This window comes from Xiphias gladius, chromosome 12 (genome assembly GCF_016859285.1).
Source record: "Xiphias gladius isolate SHS-SW01 ecotype Sanya breed wild chromosome 12, ASM1685928v1, whole genome shotgun sequence".
Lineage (NCBI taxonomy): Eukaryota > Metazoa > Chordata > Actinopteri > Istiophoriformes > Xiphiidae > Xiphias > Xiphias gladius.
Genome location: NC_053411.1, coordinates 723,833 through 742,793, shown reverse-complemented (window position 1 = coordinate 742,793; position 18,961 = coordinate 723,833). Strand labels below are relative to the sequence as shown.

Genomic DNA, 18,961 nt, shown 5'->3' with positions numbered 1-18,961 from the left:
ATATAAAATATTTAGATGCCAGTACTGTATCTGTGTTCATTCTCTATTATATCTTAGACTCCCATAGATTCAAATTGGTAAAGAGGATCAAGGGAATATTCTATGGTCTACATTAGTTAACTATAATAAATGGTTTGGTTTAATGACAAGTGAGCATGATAAGGTAATATCGATATATATACATATATATATATATATATATAGGCCTGGAGTTGATTCCAAGTGTTGAATTTGCATTTGGTAGCTGTTCATGGGAACTTTCAATATGTGGTCTGAAGAGGTGTCGCTGCAAATGAAGGAGGCCTTCATTAGGATGAAAAAACAAAACAAAACTATAAGACAGACAGCAGAAACTTTAGGAGTGGCCAAAACAACAATTTGTTACACTGTGAAAAAGAAGGAATGCATTGGCAATTTTGGCAACACCAAAGGGCTGGAAGACCACGGAAGACAACTAAAGTGGATGATCACAGAACTCCTTCCTTGTTGAGGAAAACCCCTTCACAACATCTAGCCAGGTCACGAAAATTAATCGAGGTGATGGGCTTATCATTGTCAAAGTCGACCATCAAGAGACGCCTTCATGGATGTAAATATATGTGGTTTACCAAAAGGTGCAAACCACTGGTAACACTCAAGAACAGAAAGCCCAGATTAAACTAAAGGAACGGCTCATGATCCAAAGAATACCACATCATCTGTCAAACATGGTGGAGGCAGTGTTATGGCACGGGCATGTATGGCTGCCAACGGAACTGGGTCACTGGTATTTATTGATGATGTGACTGTTGATAGAAGTAGCAGGATGAATTCGGAAATGTATAGGGCTATACTATCTGTTCAGATTCAACCAAATGCTGCAAAACTGATAGGACGGTGCTTCACAGCACAGATGGATAATGATCCAAAACATACTGCGAAAGCAATCCGAGAGCTTCTCAAGGCAAAGAAATGGAATATTCTTCAATGAGCAAGTCAGTCACCCGACCTAAACCCCAACTGAGCATGCTTTTCACTTACTGAAGACAAAAATTAGGTCAAAAGATGAACAAACAAAGAACAACGAAAGGCGGCTGCAGTAAAGGCCTGGAAAAGCATCTCAAGAGAGGAAACTCAGCATTTGGTGATGTTTATGGGTTCCAGACTTCAGGCAGTCATTCACTGCAAAGGATATTCATCCAAGTATTAAAAATAATCCTTATATGTATATCAGTTTGTCCAAGTACTTTTGAGCCTCCAAATATGAGGGCTATGTATAGAAATGGCTCTAAATCCTAAATGGTTAATTTTTGTTAATCCCTTGAATTAAAGCCTAATGTCTACACTTCAGTCACATGTTGATGGCCCTGTTTCAAATCCATAGTGGTGGTGTACAGAGACAAAATTATGAAAATTGTGTCACTGTCCAAATACTTATGTACCGAATTGTATATCAGAAGTATGTACTTTCAGTTTGTAGTGGTCTGCTAGTTTTTCTGCCACTTAATACAGCTTTAAGGAAGCGTTTTCTGTGATACAACCTCCAGTGAACTGATGTTTTCATCAAATTATATTTCACATAGACTAGTTTCGCTCCTCTGTTGTCTGGGATTTTTCTAATGGACCCATGATATGACGACTGAATGGCCTTGGCCTTAACAGCACTTTTGATAGAGGTATCATGAGAAAGTAATTAGGAAATATGTATTCTGGTGCACATTCATTTTGTATAATTTAGTTTTTTTTTCTTTGAGCATCTCATTAGTAATAAAAAGGCTGTGTGGAGGTAAGCTGTAGGTTTCAGATTGGTGGCAGTCAGGGCATTTGAGTTGGATCCAAATCTTTCTTAGTTTGCTATGTCTGCTGGCAAAATACCCTGCATTATTTAAAAAAAGATGGACACAACTCTAACAACACAATCCAACCCAAACAAACAAAAGAAGACATCATTTACACACCCACATTTTTTTATAAGGTATAAAATTAAGGTCAGTGTAGCCACATCTGTCAGTAATAAACCAGTTTTTCTTGTCATACTCTCATTTTATCTCATATCCCTGAGAACCTACTGATCAAAGACTATGAAAATGCAATTCAAACTCTCCCTCACTGTGAACCTTATCACTTTTCATCTTTTGTGATCGTATTCACACAAATCATCCCTCCCATCATTGCCAAATGGTGAGAATTTGAACTTGGGAGCACAGGAAAGGAACTGAAAGGGATAGGATTTGAACCCAATGACCAGTTCCCATGTGAAATCAATGAACATGTTAAGCACTACATTCCACTATAATATAATAGAAACATGACAATAAACTAGTGAATCTGATTTGTTGACAGAGACGTTGAAGGACAAGCCTGTAACATAATATTTATGGATTATTTTATAAACACACAGTTACACATCGGTGGATACCAAAAAGATAGTGGATGATTATCAATTCAGCAGAACTCCAGCTTTGCCAGTTCTAAAATAATGTTTTTCTTATCATGATAACCATGGTATGGTTAGGATAGATTGTGGTTAGTGTTAAAAACCTAATCATCTGTGACTTCTACACCTTTACTGTTTGCCTTTTTACATAAAGGACGCACTACTTCCTGCAGTGGCGGTGAACAGCGGCAATCGCAGTTAACTGTGATCTGTGGAAATTATGTAATTTCTAAGATACTGAGCTAACACACACTCTATTTTAGACAAGTATTCATCAGAGTACGTCACTCTAATAACCCCTAACTGTACTATAACTAATACTCAGAATCACACGTTAAAATATTTATGAGATGGGCAATAAATTAAAAGAAATAAATTATTCAACCACTCACAAATTCATGACTTCTGAGTCCATCTGGGACTACTGTAAACCAGTCCCATCTGTAACAGAGTGGGTGGCCTTCACATTCACACCCAGAAGCTTCCCAGTACAACTATATGCCTATCTGTTGGCTAGTGAGGAGCTTCATTACAACTGCTTTAGCCTCGCTCAAGCGTACCTCAGTGGTGGTAATGAGAGAGCTTTGAGAGCTGCTGTCATTGTCTGAATAGCTAATATGCTGAACCTCAACTACATGCTGTATCCCATCACAGGAGCTGGATCCTCTGACAGACTCATCCCATCGATGTGGTTTCTTTTGAGTATAGAATCCTTAGTATAGAATCGGGACCTTGTCTTAAGTGAAACAAATCAGAATCACAAAAACCAAAACAGATGGGAGTGTTTGGATGCTCAAACATTTCCAAGTTTATCACCACATGGTTTTGCTAAAATGGCAACAAAGTCAAAATATGGATGGAAAGGAGAGGTAAATTCCAGATTACAGTGCTAATTGTGACATTTAACTTCAGGACATGGTGGACATCTGGAAAACAGTGTAGCAGCTAAATACTAAATACATCCAAATAAATTCAGTTTTCTGTAACATTTGTGATTAACGCCTTCCAACCAACAATAATAAATGGTGGCGTTTCTGCCTGGCTTCCATTATTTACACTCTGCAGTGGCTTTTCTACTGGTGTGATTAAAATGATGTATAAACCAATGACCGATGACCACCACAATCCAGAAACCCAAATCCCTGGTAAATATTATACGGTCACATGGTATTTCCCAGCAGGTTGGGAGTCAAGTCATGGATTGCTTGAATTCTCCATCTGACCTTAGTATGGAACTTCTTGATGCACATTGTTATGCATAGCTTTATTATCCCTATGTAAGAAATTAAATCTCCTCGTTGTATGATGTCGATGCCTATACCTGACAACCATACACCATCTAAACCAAAGAAAAGGAAGAAAACATGGACATGAGCTGCAAAATCATATTATCAGACAGTAAATCAAAACAATCCATAGATCGTTATAGATCTGTTATCAGTAATGTTAGTACTGATGGCTGGAAAGTCATTTGACTTTATGTTTGAAGAAGTAAAGACCGTAAAAGATGACCTGAAAGAAGTGAAGGCAACATCTCAATTACATACCGGGGTGGCTGTGGCTCAGGAGGTAGAGCAGGTCGCCCAGTAACGAGAAGGTTGTGTATATATATATGTGTGTGTGTGTGTATGTATGTATATATATATATATATATATATATATATATATATATATATATATATATATATATATATATATATATATATATATATATATATATATGTATATATATATGTATATATATATGTATATATGTATATATATATGTATATATGTGTGTGTATAAATACACAATATGTACACCATACAAAAGTGGGCACCCCAAGAGATTTGGGCTCTCAGAACACTTTTATGAAGGTCTCAGACTTTACTTTATTAGCTTGTTGGGGCTATGGCTTGTTCATGGTCATTGTTATGAAAAGGCCAAGTGATGCATATTTCAAAGCTCAAACCGCGTCGCAGCAGTCAGCAGCCATGGGCTCCTCTAAACAGCTGTCTAGCACTATATACACATACAGCATGCAACCACAACATTAAAAGCAATAATTGGTTTTAATTTTGTGGCTGATTGATGTATGTTTACATTGCTGGCAAAGAGCTCTCTAGTGTTTGAAGACACTCTGAGAATGTGCTTGTTTGTTTATTGTTGGGGGGGAGCTCAGAGACTAGGATCCTGGATGTGTCTAAAATATGATGCAAAATGATCCACCAGAAAGTTCCACGAGATAAAAATGCTTCCTGATTGTGATCCTGCATGAAATTTGATAGGAGGGATATTCTTTCAGACTGTGATTCTGCCAGTTAACTGAACAAGCCTGACATAGTGAAGAAAGAACAATGTTTCCCTCTAGTGGAGTGAAAGTGTTTTTTTTTTCCGTATTTATCGTGTCTCAGATTAGGAATGGCCAAAATGGGTTCAACTTTTAGGACTAGGAGTGAGAGTATTTCAATGAATTAAATACAATAAAGCAAGGCCTGCTTGTTAGCAGTGAAATAAATATTACTAATTTAGACGTAATCTACTGGTACTGCCAGTTAATTTGCCTCCAAATTGCTTCCACAATTTGGTCATGCTAAAATGACAGAGCATTTGCACCATACTGGAGAAGCACTGGATCTTTTCCACTGAGTTTTATAATATGCAGCTGCATTACAAATAATAATACTTAATAGAAACTCAGCAGCAGCCTTCATACATTATAATCATTACGATTTCCAGATGTCAAGAAAACAGCCTGTATACAGTAAATCATGTTTATCAGCTAAGAACATATGGTGTCAAATGTGACACTCTATGTTATTTTGTTGTAATTCCTGGTTTGGGTTGATGTCAAGCTGTTATCTTTTGTACACTGTATCTTAAATTTTGTCATTAAGTCTTTTCACCATGGTATTCAAAAGAACAAATCTTCTGGGTGGACAAACTGAACTCAATCACTTCCTGAAACAATCCATTCGTTTCTTAGTTCAATTGAATCCTCAAGAAAAGTGTGCCAAGAAGACATTCCCCACATTACACCAACACCACCAGCCCAGACTGTTGACACAAGGCACATTGGGTCCATGGATTCATGCTACTGACGCCAATTGCTTCAGCAGAACTGCGACTCACTTTTTTTGCACCATTCAGAGTAAACTCTAGAGACTGCTGTGTGAGAAAAACTCAGATCAGCAGTTCCAGATATACTCAAACCAGACCACCTGGCACCAACAATCAGACCACAGCAAGCAAGTGCACTGTTGAGTGTTATGATGTACACACATCTCTTTGGGACCTTGGAGGCTAATTATCAGCTGTCAGTCAAACTTCTGTTGTTCCCTTGGATATTGTACTGTATTTAAACAGATAGTGTGACTATCTTAATAATCAGAGCACACATGTGGCTGGATAGACCAATGTAAAATTATAGGGTTATATCAGAAAGAAAATCAGTAATTAAATGCTAGAATTTTCTAAATGAAGTCCAGGTTGAAAACTGCTACCATCACTATGAAGATGCAGCTAAATAAAGGACAATCAAGTTAGTTTATGGTTCATTCAGACCCACAGTAAGTAAATAATTACTCTTTTTCACCAAATGACAACAAAGAAACTCAAAAACTGGTCAATTACTAGTATACCTTAGTGGGTACACTTGTCAAGGCCAGTACTTGAACCAAACTGCAGTGCTGAGGTTTCAGAGCAACAAACAGTCACCAGCAGACTTGCAGCTCATTTGTGTGTGGGTTCCAACAGAACCAGCGCGTTGAGACCTTACAGATCGTGTGTATCCATGAAATAGCTTACTAGCCTTTCCACAGAGGAATTTGCCCAGAGAGCTTTCATGCTATTCAACAATGCAGAGGCCAGTTTACACTGTTAAGGAGAAACCTTTATTTTTTTAAGACCATTAAAATAAATACTATACAGAATCCAATGTAGAAAAACTTGTTACACTGTTTCTGTCTCAAAAAGGTTAACAACTCCATAAATTTATTTTAAAAAATAGCACTGACCATACACCCCAAAACATGATGGTTCTCCTAAACCAGACACCACACCCCATGAGGACAGGCATTTTAATGAGAAAGTTTTTTTTTTGGCCGGGGGGGGGGGTTAAAAATCTCCATATACTTAATCTGTAGTTTGGTCCTTTCATGTCAGACGCCCTACCTCCCCCCAACATTTTGGCAAGGTAAGTTACAAAAATTGACCAGCACCTCATCAAAAACCCAATATTTTGTTTAAAAATAAAATCTAAATTAACAAGGTCAAAGAGTTAGAATCCAACTAGGTCATCAGAGTCAAGAGGCAAAGTCTCCACAGAACTCACCGTTGTTTTTGCCTCCAAACGTTTGTTGCCGCCAGTCTTCAACTTGAATGCTACTGGACAAATGACTGTACAAGTCAAGCAGTATGTACAATAGCAATAAAAAAAATAGGTATGAAACAGCAGTAAAAGGATCAAAACGGTAAACAACTCATTCATGATGGATTTTACTATACAGGTCTTTTTATTGAATATCCCCTGTGTACTCTGGACCCCCAAAACCTGTTCTTAACATGATCATAGATGTGGGTTAAAGGCTGTTTTACGTACACTGAAGGTTGCTTAAATACTGATCTGGTTAAATGCAGCACTTCCCATTTCATTTAGATCATTATTGTGTTGAGTCCAAACTGAACTGCACTCTAAACCACCCATGTATCAGTTACCAGCAATGCAGCACCTGGTGATGCTGTGCAGGTGCAAATCACAGCCACATTTGACAAAAGCTTCAATCATGTTTGTGTTTTCACTGTGCAAGTTATCAGCTGAGCAAAGTATTAATTTAATGTGAAGCATTTACTAACAGTCCAAGCTAGAATCCTTTTAAACAATCAACTGTCATTTTTGCTGTGCTTTTGGAAAAGTGGTCATGTTTTGCACTTGTGGGATTCAGTTACAAACTGACTCATTTTGTTAAAGTCATTATTTTGCAAGACATCAATGTGGAAATGTTCAAATTAATGCTTCATGAAGAATTTACGCACTGATATGGAGTAACGGACAATGGAAAGTAGATGAAACTGGTCAGTAATTCATCTTTCCAAGATGGTGAAAACCTATTTCAAAAGTTAGGAAGGAATAACAGTTGCATTCTTCCTTCCCTTAGAATGTAGAGGGTAAAGTCATGGTGCAGATCGTGTAAGAAACAAGGTTTGACATCTAAAATAGCAGGGTGGGGGGGGTGGACGAAGGGTGTGTGGATTCTTCTAGATAAGATCAGCCACATTCATGGGCATCTCCTCAATGGTGGTGTTGTAGAACGTCTCAATGTCCCTTAGGGTTCGCTTGTCATCTTCAGTCACCATGTTGATGGCTACTCCCTTCCTGCCAAAACGACCACCCCGACCAATCCTAAAAGTCGAGGGGGGAAGAAAAAAGAAAAAGGGGGGGGGGGAAGAGAGAGATTTAGTTTCACTGAGCAAAGAACATCTGTAAGCTTTTAAAAAAAAAAAAATTAAAAACCAGCACCCAAGGCAATGTTGCATCTTCTAAGAAAACAAAAAAGTCACCATATGTAATGATTCATTTTTTTTTAATGAAACCGTTTTAAAGAAAAAGCACACTTACACTCCCAAAACACTATTGCTCAATCCAATTTGTAATCTGATACTTGGCAGACTTAGTTATGTTACCTGTGGATGTAGTTTTCCCTGTTGGTTGGCAGGTCATAGTTGATGACTAAGGACACCTGCTGAACATCAATACCTCTGGCCTGGAGGAGGAGCATAAGGACCAGTAGTTACATGGCTCAAAGTCATTCGCATCCACATAGCACAAAAGAATAGGCATAACTGAGGTCAAGCACCAACTTTCTGCTTCAGATTAAGGTCATCTTTCACATCAAATGAACTAAGATGGCAATCTTTTTGGGAGGAGAGAAAAAAAAAAAAAAAAAAAAAAGACTTCCAGACTGACTGAACTACAACTATAGCTAAGTTTAGATGTGCATGTTTATTATTCTTAATGATAAAAAAAAAAATAATGTAATGTAATCTGCCAATTAGTTGAGAGCCAAGGACTTGAACCCAGCCACAGTGGAGGGCAGATAGGCTTCTATACCAAGGAACTTTCAGTCCTTCACCAACACTGCAGATGGGAGGAGAGGGAACCTTGGACTGCGCACAGTACTCATCTTAAAAAGCAAACCTCAAATTTAGTCTGTTTTTATTAAAAGGCAAAAAACCAAAGTGGGAAAACTACTGTATGCTACACCTTTAAGAGCTCAAATCAGTGTGTGTACATACTGTCAAGGACTCAACTTCCCTGGTGTAGCTAACAGTGCAGAAGGCTTCTAGTATACATACCAGCAGGTCAGTGGTAATAAGGACTCGACTGGAGCCAGAGCGGAACTCCCTCATGATCAAATCTCTCTCTTTCTGGTCCATGTCACCATGCTAAAAGAAAAGATGGGAGGACTGGAGATGAGGCCAAACTGATGTGGATATAAACCTAGACTCAGAACTTTCAAAGTCTGATCAGAGTTCTATTACTGAAATGCATCCAATGTTACTATTTAACCTGAGGCATTAGAAAAATAATTATATGAACTCTAAACAGAGTGGTGATCAAAAGTTGGTCACACAACATAAACTAAGTTTGTGCACAAGAACAGGACAGAGTGAGGTTCTTAATAATGCCTGCCAGATCCTGTGCATTGAAAGGACATTGCCTTGCCAGGTGGCAGATTACTCTTACCAGTGATGCTACCAAACAAAACAAAACAAAAAAAACAAAAAAAAGTTAATTTCTGGGAACACCTTATAGTTCAACATTTCACTAGTGTATCACAAGCAAATTAAATGGTCACTTGGATAAAAAACAGACACCATAAACCAAACATAATACAAGGGAAAGGGTCTGGATTCAGAGCTTTTCTGCTCAGTTTATGTAGAAATGGCAAGTAGAGGCTCTTACCAGAGCAGACACAGTGAAGTCTCTGGCATGCATCTTCTCAGTGAGCCAGTCTACTTTCCTCCTTGTGTTGATGAAGATGACAGCTTGTGTGATTGTCAAGGTTTCATAAAGGTCACACAGTGTGTCCAGCTTCCACTCCTTAAGAACACCACCAGGTCAGACAGTCAGCTCAAGCAAGCTCAGTTTCTGTACACAACAGTTCCTCAAATATTTGGGTACATTACACTTTTGCTGTATTAGTCAACTCAATTTAAGATGGCACCAAATTTTAACAAGTTCTCAGGATGCTTTTCATATTATGCATGTACTCTATAATGTTTAGAGTACCCAACATTCCCCTATGAGCAAGCACTTGGTGACAGTGGCAAGGCAAAGTTCCTGAGCACAAGTAGAAACCTTGAACAGAATGCAGCTCATGGTGGGCAGCCATCTGCCTCGACCAGTTGGGTTGAGAGAGAAAGACCGATCAAAAGTAGGTACACCTAGATATAACTAATGCTGTCTTATTCAACAATAAATCTTTCATGATTAAATTGTCAGTCTTTGTTCAAATCTAGCCTCACTGATATCAGTGAGGTTGTCGATTAGAGACAGCTCTGTATAATGCAATACAATTCAACAACGACAAAAGACTTAAACAAAAAGTGGTCCTTGAAGGACTGTTGATTAGATGGCATTAGTTTTGCCTAAGTGTACTGAATTGGCAACCAAATGTGTTTGATGTTCAATCATCCATATGCGACTACAGATCAAGATCATCCTGTAAACAAACTTTAAAAATTTTGTGATCCTCAGTCTCAAATGTCTACTTTTCCTGAATAAACTCCATCTGTCAACTGGTTTCTTTACCTCTTTCTCTACGTTGATGTAGAACTGGCGAATGCCCTCAAGGGTCAGCTCCTCCTTCTTTACCAGGATCCGGACAGGTTCACGCATGAACTTCTTTGTGACCTCCAAAACGTCAGCTGGCATGGTGGCTGACAGAAGGACAACCTAAAAACAAATCAGACAGTGGACGGCTGATTAAAACCAGATTAGACAACTTTTTCAAGTCAACATTTACTGCAGTCCTAAGTCATGAGGCGTTTTTCATCCTTTAGTGTTACCAGCACTAAAAAAAGATTTCCACTACTACTTAAACTGCTGAAATGGATGCGCTTACAGAATGCAATGGAAAACCTGAAGCCAACTGAAAGCAGTCTGAAAGTTGGTCAATATGCATGCACTATCAAATGGCTTGACTTGCGTGTTAATTTGAGATGATTAAAACTATTCCCCTTGACCGAGTCAGTAAGGGGTCTTCAGATCTTACCTGTGTACTGCTTGACAGCTTCTGGAAAATCTCATAGATCTGGTCCTTGAACCCCCGACTAAGCATCTCGTCAGCCTCGTCCAACACAAACATTTTGATGTTCTTAGAAGCTGCAATTTAATTAAAAAAAAAACAACAAAAAAAACCACCATTGTTTACTGTCCGCATACACTTATGGCATGACACTTCAAAGGCTGAATGTGAGAATACAAGGAATGATTATTAATTCACTGTTATTCAAAAAATACAATTGTCCAACAATGTGCAACAGGGACTTCAGGTGTAATAGAGTGTGGTTATGACTGTGACCTTTTCTGTCCACCTTTGTGGTCACTGCCATTCTCCAAGACAGCCATAAGAACAAGTTAGCGTCCACATTTGGATTCCAGCCAAGGGCCTGTGTTACATGTCTTATTCCTCTTTTCCTGTCTAAATCTGTACAGTCCTACTAAAAAACTTGAATGGGATGTCACCTCAGATTGTGTGCAGCATTTTTTCTGAACATGGCCTTAGTCCTGTATCAAGAAAATGTAGTGACATCCAGGTGAGATATGGAATGCTGCATCCGGATCCTCCAAACCAGACATCCACCAACATAGCAATGAGTCTCAGCAAACCCGAAGCTAGGAGCAGCGCGATAGCCGCTACATAGCTGCTGCTATGGAAAAATACATATTCACTGAGTCTCTGAATGGAAAAGTAGATGACATCAAGACTGACCTGGCTAACTGTACCAAGGACAGAGACAGGAAACTCTTTACGAAAGGATTTTAGCTGGGAAGAAAAAAAATAAATAAAATAAAATACGCTGAGCTAGTGGACCGTCTTGAGGTAGTTCTCACTGCTGCCTGTTAGCCCATAAACAGAAAATAGCTATTTCAATGGTGATAGCCACCTCTCAGTGTTGGGTCTCTTTTTTGGGGTTGGAAATAGGGAAAAACAAAAATGTAAACCTATCATCTTTTATTGTGTGGCATCAGAGCTGGGTGGACTGTAGTTTTTTTTTTTTATAATACCATTATAAGGACAATTTAGTTACTGCTTACGCACTTCATTTGCAAAGGGGGTGTATTTTTGTGAATTCTTCTCTTGTTCAACCTAACTTAATATCTTCACGCCATCTCCACAGTTAGCCAGCTGGAATACAAGATGGTTAAATGGGCCAATTAAACGTTCAGCTTGTTTATCCTCCACAGGAAGGATGTTGACTTTGGTACAGGAATCCCACTTTAAGGCATATGATTTGTATTGATTTGCTAACAGGTTTTACCATGTAGCAGCATCAGCTCCTTTTGTTGCCGTGGTTCTCTAGTCATTTTGAAATACTCCCTTTTATAAATATTCCAGAAAAACCATTTTTTGCAGGACACAAGTTAGCATTTTCTTCAATTTATGCCCTTAACCAAAGTGATTAGATCATTTCATTAAAGTCATAATTATGATAACCCCTTGGCTATGATTGTCACAGGAAAAAGTCTCTCATCTCTCCATTTCAGAAGGAATCCAGACAAGGATGCATCATCTCACCCTTTTGCTCGAGCCTTTAACTCAAAAGACAACGCCTCACTATCCCTAATCACGCTTGCTTTTAATATATACACATACAGAAAATGTCCTCATGAGACTTCTCTCAAATCTATCATGTACCTTTGGTTCCTTTTTACATATGTACTGGAAGTGCCCCAGCGTAGCCTCATTCTTTTCCCAGGATGCTGATTTTGAACAATACATCTGTTGAGCACCAAATCTCATTTTCCAACAGTTCCAAATTCTTGTGGGATAGAGTATAAATCCTGCTTTAATGTTTTGTCACATCATTTTTCTAGACCATACTATTGATAAGTCGCAAATATCAACCCTAGCTAATGAGACTTTTAGGAGAGTGATTGGTGCTGTATTCAGAAGTACTAGTGTATGATCATGGCTCTGGATCCCTGCTGTCCTGAGGACTCAAGCCAGCAGAACGCCAGCAAGAGCAACACCACACCAGGGGTTTACAGAGTCAGCTGACACGCATTGGTTTCATCATTATACAGCCATTCTGACGGATTGTGGCTGTTACAATGTACAGTATTAGGATTCAGATATTAGCCAGTGTCATAGCAGCAGAAACATCTGAAGCATACTAAATGTGAAAGTGGTTTCATTCTCTTCAGTTAAGCAGAAATTCAGTAAGCAGCTGCCTAAATATCCTTTGGATAAGCAATTCTAAATGTCATTTTATTTATATCATAACAGTCACTGTAAATTAATCTGAAACTAGTTCAATAAGCAGCATTTGTCACCAATAAGTCCCATGATGACTTACAGAGATTTTTGCGAGTTAACATGTCGAAGACACGGCCAGGGGTTCCCACCACAATGTGAGGTGCTTCAGCCTGCAGCTTCTGGACTTCACTGCGGATGTTGGTCCCTCCAATACAGGCATAGCAACTGGCTCCCATGTAGTCACCCAGGGCAAGCACCACCTTCTGGATCTAAATATAGGTGAATTAAAATAATCCCATTTGTTGATTATGTGTCAGACCATTAAACAACAGTAAACATTCAATCCTTGAAAAGGCTATGTTGGAATATAACCAGTTAAACCAATTTACTTCTAGGCAAATCAGTCTAAACTCAAAACCTGTGAGCCAACACTTGAGGCTTTGAGTGTATATTCCTCCGTTCTCATGCTGGGATCACCATTTATAATAGTACTATTTTCAGGAATCATGAATATGGGCAGGTGCATGCTGGTCAGCTCTGAGTGTTATTTCAGGATAAAATAATGAAGCTAAAACAATTTAATATGCTCCAAATACTAGCTTTGTTTTTTTTTTTTTTAAATAATTCACTTAGGCCAATAGGGCTATGAGGTAGAGTGCACTGTGTCTGATCTACTTAATCTACAGACGGGCAGATAATAGTGCTGTATTCAGAAGTAGTAGTGTATGATCATGGCTCTGGATCCCTGCGGTCCTGAGGACTCAAGCCAGCAGAACGCCAGCGAGAGCAACAACACACCAGGGGTTTACAGAGTCAGCTGACACGCATGGGTTTCATCATTATACAGCAGTTCTGACAGATTGTGGTTGCCACCATGTACTACAATTGTATTCAGACATTAGCCGATGTAACAGTAGGAATAAAAATGATCTGATCACATTTTACAAGTTGCTGTTCCATCTTACCATTTCATATTAGAGTATACACTCAAGCACTTTATTAGGAAGATCTTTACACCTGCTTAGTTGTGCAAAAATGTAATCAGTCAATCATGGGTAGCAGCACAATACATAAAATCATGGTGATAAGGTCAGAAGCTTCAGTTAATGTTCACATCAAACATCAGAATCGGGAAAAAAAAAAAAACTGCCAAATGAGTAATGTAACTGGATAGCGGCTACTGAGAAAGTAACCTGCATACAGACATTTGACCGAATGGAAATTTTGGTAAGAAGCCAAACAATGTTACATTGTCAACTGGCTGTAGGAGAATGAGAAATTCTTAGTTCAAATCCAGTGAACATAAGCCTTGTTTTATACATATTGTAAGGCACAGTGTTATCAGTCAGGAAAATGTGTAAAAATGATTACTTCAGCACATAGCTCATACTCTAGTGAGCACATTTGTTTTGCATTTCCATCTTGCTAGTGTCATTGTACTGTGAAAATGACTTGTGTCGTAGTAAATACTGTAATAATGGTCAAAAAAATGATAACTCAGTTTAGTCAAAAAACTATGAATTTTCTTGGAGGACCTGAGCCTGACATGAAGCCAAGACTCAAACCAACTTAACCTGGACCAGGCTTTTCAGTGGGTTATGTTTTCTACGGTGACTTTGATCACACAGTAATTAAACCTCCATTAATAAGTAGAATTTTCTTAAAGTAAGCCTGATTTACTGAGATTGGCGCAACTGTAATATTCTATCAAACACCCATTTTTATGCAACTAGCTGTACTGAAAGACTAAGCAGGGGGGGAAGCTTGCCTTTTACCTGCTAGAAGAAACTTAATTACACCAACCTTGTAATCATAATCTGTCCTTTTGTGCATTCTTAAAATTCACCATCAAAAGTATTCAAGTTTCAGTCATGTGAAACAATCTGAAACTGCCTTATTGAAAAACACAAGTAGGTTTTCATCTTTAAATATTCTTGAACAATCTGGAGCTAAGTGTAGAAGAAAGGAGCACCATACAAACTGCTCTGCATGTTAAACTGAAACATAACTACTCAGACAAGTAGTGACATAGCTACACAACTACTAGACAGCTTACCCATTACCTAAAGTCAACTTGAACCGCTAGTAAACTGAGGCCAATATAACCAAGACTGAAGGTGTTTTGTATCCAAACTCGATCAATTTCATGATTGTATGAGACAAAAGACCTATGAACCATGAAAATCTGAAAACAGTTTCAGTGCAGGTGTTCACACTGTTTATATCTTAAATTAACCCTACCTGCTGAGCCAGCTCCCTGGTAGGAGCCAGGACCAGAGCCTGGGTGCCTTTCAGTTCCACATCAATCTGCTGGAGGATGGAAATGGCAAAGGTGGCAGTTTTCCCAGTGCCAGACTGGGCCTGAGCGATTACATCGTAACCTAAGGAGGAAAAAAAAAATTAAGACCCAACAGTTTATATACAACCCAGATTCAACTACTGTAAATGTACCCAGAGAGCACAAGAAAACTAAGAAAAACCTGACAAAAGCACCATACAGTTAAACACTGCAGCACAATCATGAGGGTTCTCAAACACTCACTCTTTCAGATTCAGGTCCAGCAAGTGTCAAGTAGGGATAAGCGTTAGTGTTTTATTAGCCCAGCTTAATCTACAATAGTTAGATGGCTTTGCACAACTTTAGGGGAAGCTTCAGTTGACATTGTCAGAATCACTGGTTTGGCCCATGACTTAAATCAGGTGCAAGGGTGGTGACAATTTTATCAACCTAAGATGCTCAGGAGACTTCCTCAGCCCAGAATATTTTGAAAATAAATGTCAGTGAGTCTGCACTGATGAGCAAGCAAATTTAAAAAAGGTTGGTGAAATAGCTTAACCAGAAACAAAATGGACCCACAACTGAATACTGGCAAAAATTTAAACAGTATTTTTTGTTTGTAATTTAAATTAGATATCTATATCTTTTTATCCCTCTCTTTGACTTAAAAAAAATGTGATGTTTAGACAACACCGAGGGACGAAGGCACTTTCAGAGTTAAGTGCGGTGCAGCTGCACTGCTGTTGAGTTGAGAAGTGACTGCAGTATTTCTCATAACTCTAGGTAAGATGTATTACAAAAATAAAAATGTCTTGTTCATAAAAACAAAAAAAGGACAAATTACGCCAAGTGATTTCTTTAGTAACGGTACACTTACCCTTGATACAAGGGATAATGGCTCTCTGCTGGATAGCGGAAGGCTTCTCAAAACCATAGGCATAAATTCCCCTGAGCAGAGCCTCGCGCAGGTTCATCTCATCAAAACTGTCCACGATCTGGTTCCAGTTGCTCTGGAAAGGTAATACAAAGAAGCAGCAATGCAAAAGACAGATGCATCTTAGTAAGGTTTATATAATCATGTTTATGTCACCTTTACAGCTTCCAAAATTATAAAAGGAGATCCTAACTGCTTGATCTTAATTATATCCTGAGGCCATGTAACTGGGTGGGAATTTGGAAATTTCCCTCTGTTGCAGGGGATGTTATCGCAGATACTCACCTCAATGATCCCATCTGGCTCCATGCCCTCTGGGCCATTGTCTCTGAGAATGAGAACGGAAAAAAAAAAGTTATGGTATTATTCCTTGAAAGCTTACTTCAGTAAACCACCAAAATACAATGTAACATTCCATTCGGGGGAAAATGAATTTAAAAATCCCTCTTAAAAAAACTTTTAAAAGGCCTATAATTTTCTCCAGGAATATTGCCATTGTGTTGTAACGAATGTGGCTGGAAAAATAGCTTAGGCGAATATTCCCCTCAACTCTGCAACTCCACAATTCAATAACAGAATATCTGACCATATACATGTGTTCTCGTTAATCTTTTCCGTTTCTTGTCGAGACACCAGCATAATCAATCATAATCATCATATGCTACCTCTAAAAACACGACAAGCACAAATTTCAAGGATGCCAGTTGATGGCTTTAAAATTTAAATATATAAATTCTATTTGCACTTTTATCTTCGTGCTTGAAAGTAAACGCCTTTTCGTGAGTCCGCCATTTCTACTACATACATTCAAGATGGTCGTTTCTACAGTCAAGGCTGAACAAGTCAGATGACGACGACGGGAATAACTGCCAGCAATTCTCCAAGCCGAGTACAGTCGGCCTGTTTACAAAATGCGACTTCATTTTTGAAGAAAACAACTAAATCGTGAATGGTGGATTTTAAAACGTGGTTCTAATGCAAAATGTGTGATAGCAAGAATAAAGAAAAGCTTAGCTAGATGTAGCCCTGTCCCGCTATAGCCACTGCCAACAGGCCCAGCTTGTCTTTTTGTGGCCTTTTATTAGACTTGTCAAGTCAGCGAAATCCATTAACGATAGCATACATCGACACAACCAGACATTTGTTTCACGAGGGCAGCATATCACCAACCGCAACGTAAGGGGAATTGCTTCCAACAGCACTTAGCGGCCTACGCTACCGGCATTGTCCAAGCCACTGGTTAAAACTACCACGACCATGTGCGCCCATCGTGCAAGAACAAAGATCTTTTAATTTGCACTGCCAGCTCCGAAAGACTTCATCCACAATGTGAAAAATGACGAGCTCCACAGCTCAAATAGCCCCTCTACATATAATGTAATGCTAATAATAGCAGCCCTTTAAAACAGTAATTTTCGAGGCCTAGTGTAGGCTCTTTCACGTGCTACCCAAGGCGCCAGCTGCCATTTCATTTCACGCAGCTACGTCCTGGATCAACAGTGATCGCCACTATACCTGCTACCTGAAATATACTTGTAGACTATAATTTAGGAACCAAAATATGGATTTTGAACTTAAAATGCCAAAACCTAACATCTGACTTCACAGTATTGGTTAATTAAATATAGACCTGTGACGTTGGTCTGAGGAAGGCTATCGACAGGCCTAGGCATTAGTCGAGCACAGAAACGCCGTGATGTTTCACTCAATGCCTACATCACGAGGAGTCATTAATAACAAGGACTAATATACACCTACGTAGACGAGTAAATTAAATTACGAAACAATTCATTGTTATAGCACAATAAAAAGCTTGCCTTACCTATTATCATATTCAGCCGACATTATTCCAAAGAAAGAAACTGCGGCAGAAATGTCTTATATACCTTGACAACACACAAAGAGGCCTTCTCATTGCAACAGATCCCCGTCATTTAGCTGTACGCCCGCCCATGCAGACTTGTGATTGGCTTATTTGTACGTGGAATTCAAAGTAGGCGGGTCGTAGCGTTTTAAGTACTGCACGATTGTTTTATTGTAACCATACCAGAGGGGCGGAGTTTGAATTTTATAAGCAAACTGTCTTAGAGGTAGCCATGCTCCTATCACCCGGGCTACCCCGGGTTACAGTTTTTAGGTTCCCCATATTCAATTTAGCCATTTGTCAACGCGGGCTAGAAGCCGATCCCTAGGTTAGAATTTTTCTTCTGTTTTCTCATGAATAGTATTTCCTTGTAATCTTAAGTATTTAGCAAATCATAAAATGGAAAATTACAGCAGTGACACATCTCATATCCAGTGATGTAATGATGACTCACACTGTAGTCATGCCCCAAGATACAGTTGTTTTGTTTGGATTCATTTAGACCATACAAAGAGCCTAATGACTGACAACAACTGTTGCATGATGAATACGCACAGCCAGGATTTCTGAGGTAAAAGTGTCCATGGCATAACTTTGCCTAAACAAAATGGTCTAAAATCGGCAAAGTAATGGAATAAATCAGAAATAATGTGATCAAAAAATAAGAAAACAACACTACAAATCTAGCAAGACAGTCAGTGTCAGTCATCACTATCTTACAGTTTTAATACTGGTTTTCAATATATTTTGGTCAGTACTAAAGAAATACCAAAGGTTCTATTTCCAACTCCTATTGTATCTGAAAATGTTGTTTCCTACATGAATGCACTTTCAAAGCCTTCTCCACACTGCCAGAAATATTTTTTTGTGAAATTCTGTTGCATTACCATTAAATTTAGCATTTACTCTCATTATGTTTTGCGTTCCCTTGCAATATGTTCTGCATTCCCTCTAATTCATAGAGAATGGCTCACCTGCATCATGATATAGCATAATGTGTTAGAT

The 18,961-nt window shown here is 38.7% G+C and overlaps 1 protein-coding gene and 2 non-coding genes across 3 annotated transcripts; all 3 read right to left on the bottom strand.

Annotated features, from left to right (window-relative positions):
- Window positions 1-6,880: 6,880 nt before the first annotated feature.
- eif4a1a (eukaryotic translation initiation factor 4A1A) lies at window positions 6,881-18,007 on the bottom strand. Its single transcript, XM_040140900.1, has 11 exons — window positions 17,915-18,007; window positions 16,378-16,420; window positions 16,036-16,168; window positions 15,122-15,261; window positions 12,981-13,149; window positions 10,673-10,782; window positions 10,210-10,353; window positions 9,361-9,498; window positions 8,751-8,840; window positions 8,079-8,158; window positions 6,881-7,797 (listed from the first exon to the last, which is right to left on the bottom strand). Exons 1-11 carry the CDS (start codon window positions 17,935-17,937, stop codon window positions 7,653-7,655), a joined length of 1,215 nt encoding a protein of 404 aa, XP_039996834.1. The 5' UTR covers window positions 17,938-18,007; the 3' UTR covers window positions 6,881-7,652.
- LOC120797798 lies at window positions 12,567-12,706 on the bottom strand. Its single transcript, XR_005708586.1, has one exon. It is a non-coding gene; the product is annotated as a small nucleolar RNA SNORD10 (small nucleolar RNA).
- LOC120797799 lies at window positions 13,586-13,725 on the bottom strand. The gene has a single exon (XR_005708587.1). It is a non-coding gene; the product is annotated as a small nucleolar RNA SNORD10 (small nucleolar RNA).
- Window positions 18,008-18,961: the final 954 nt, after the last annotated feature.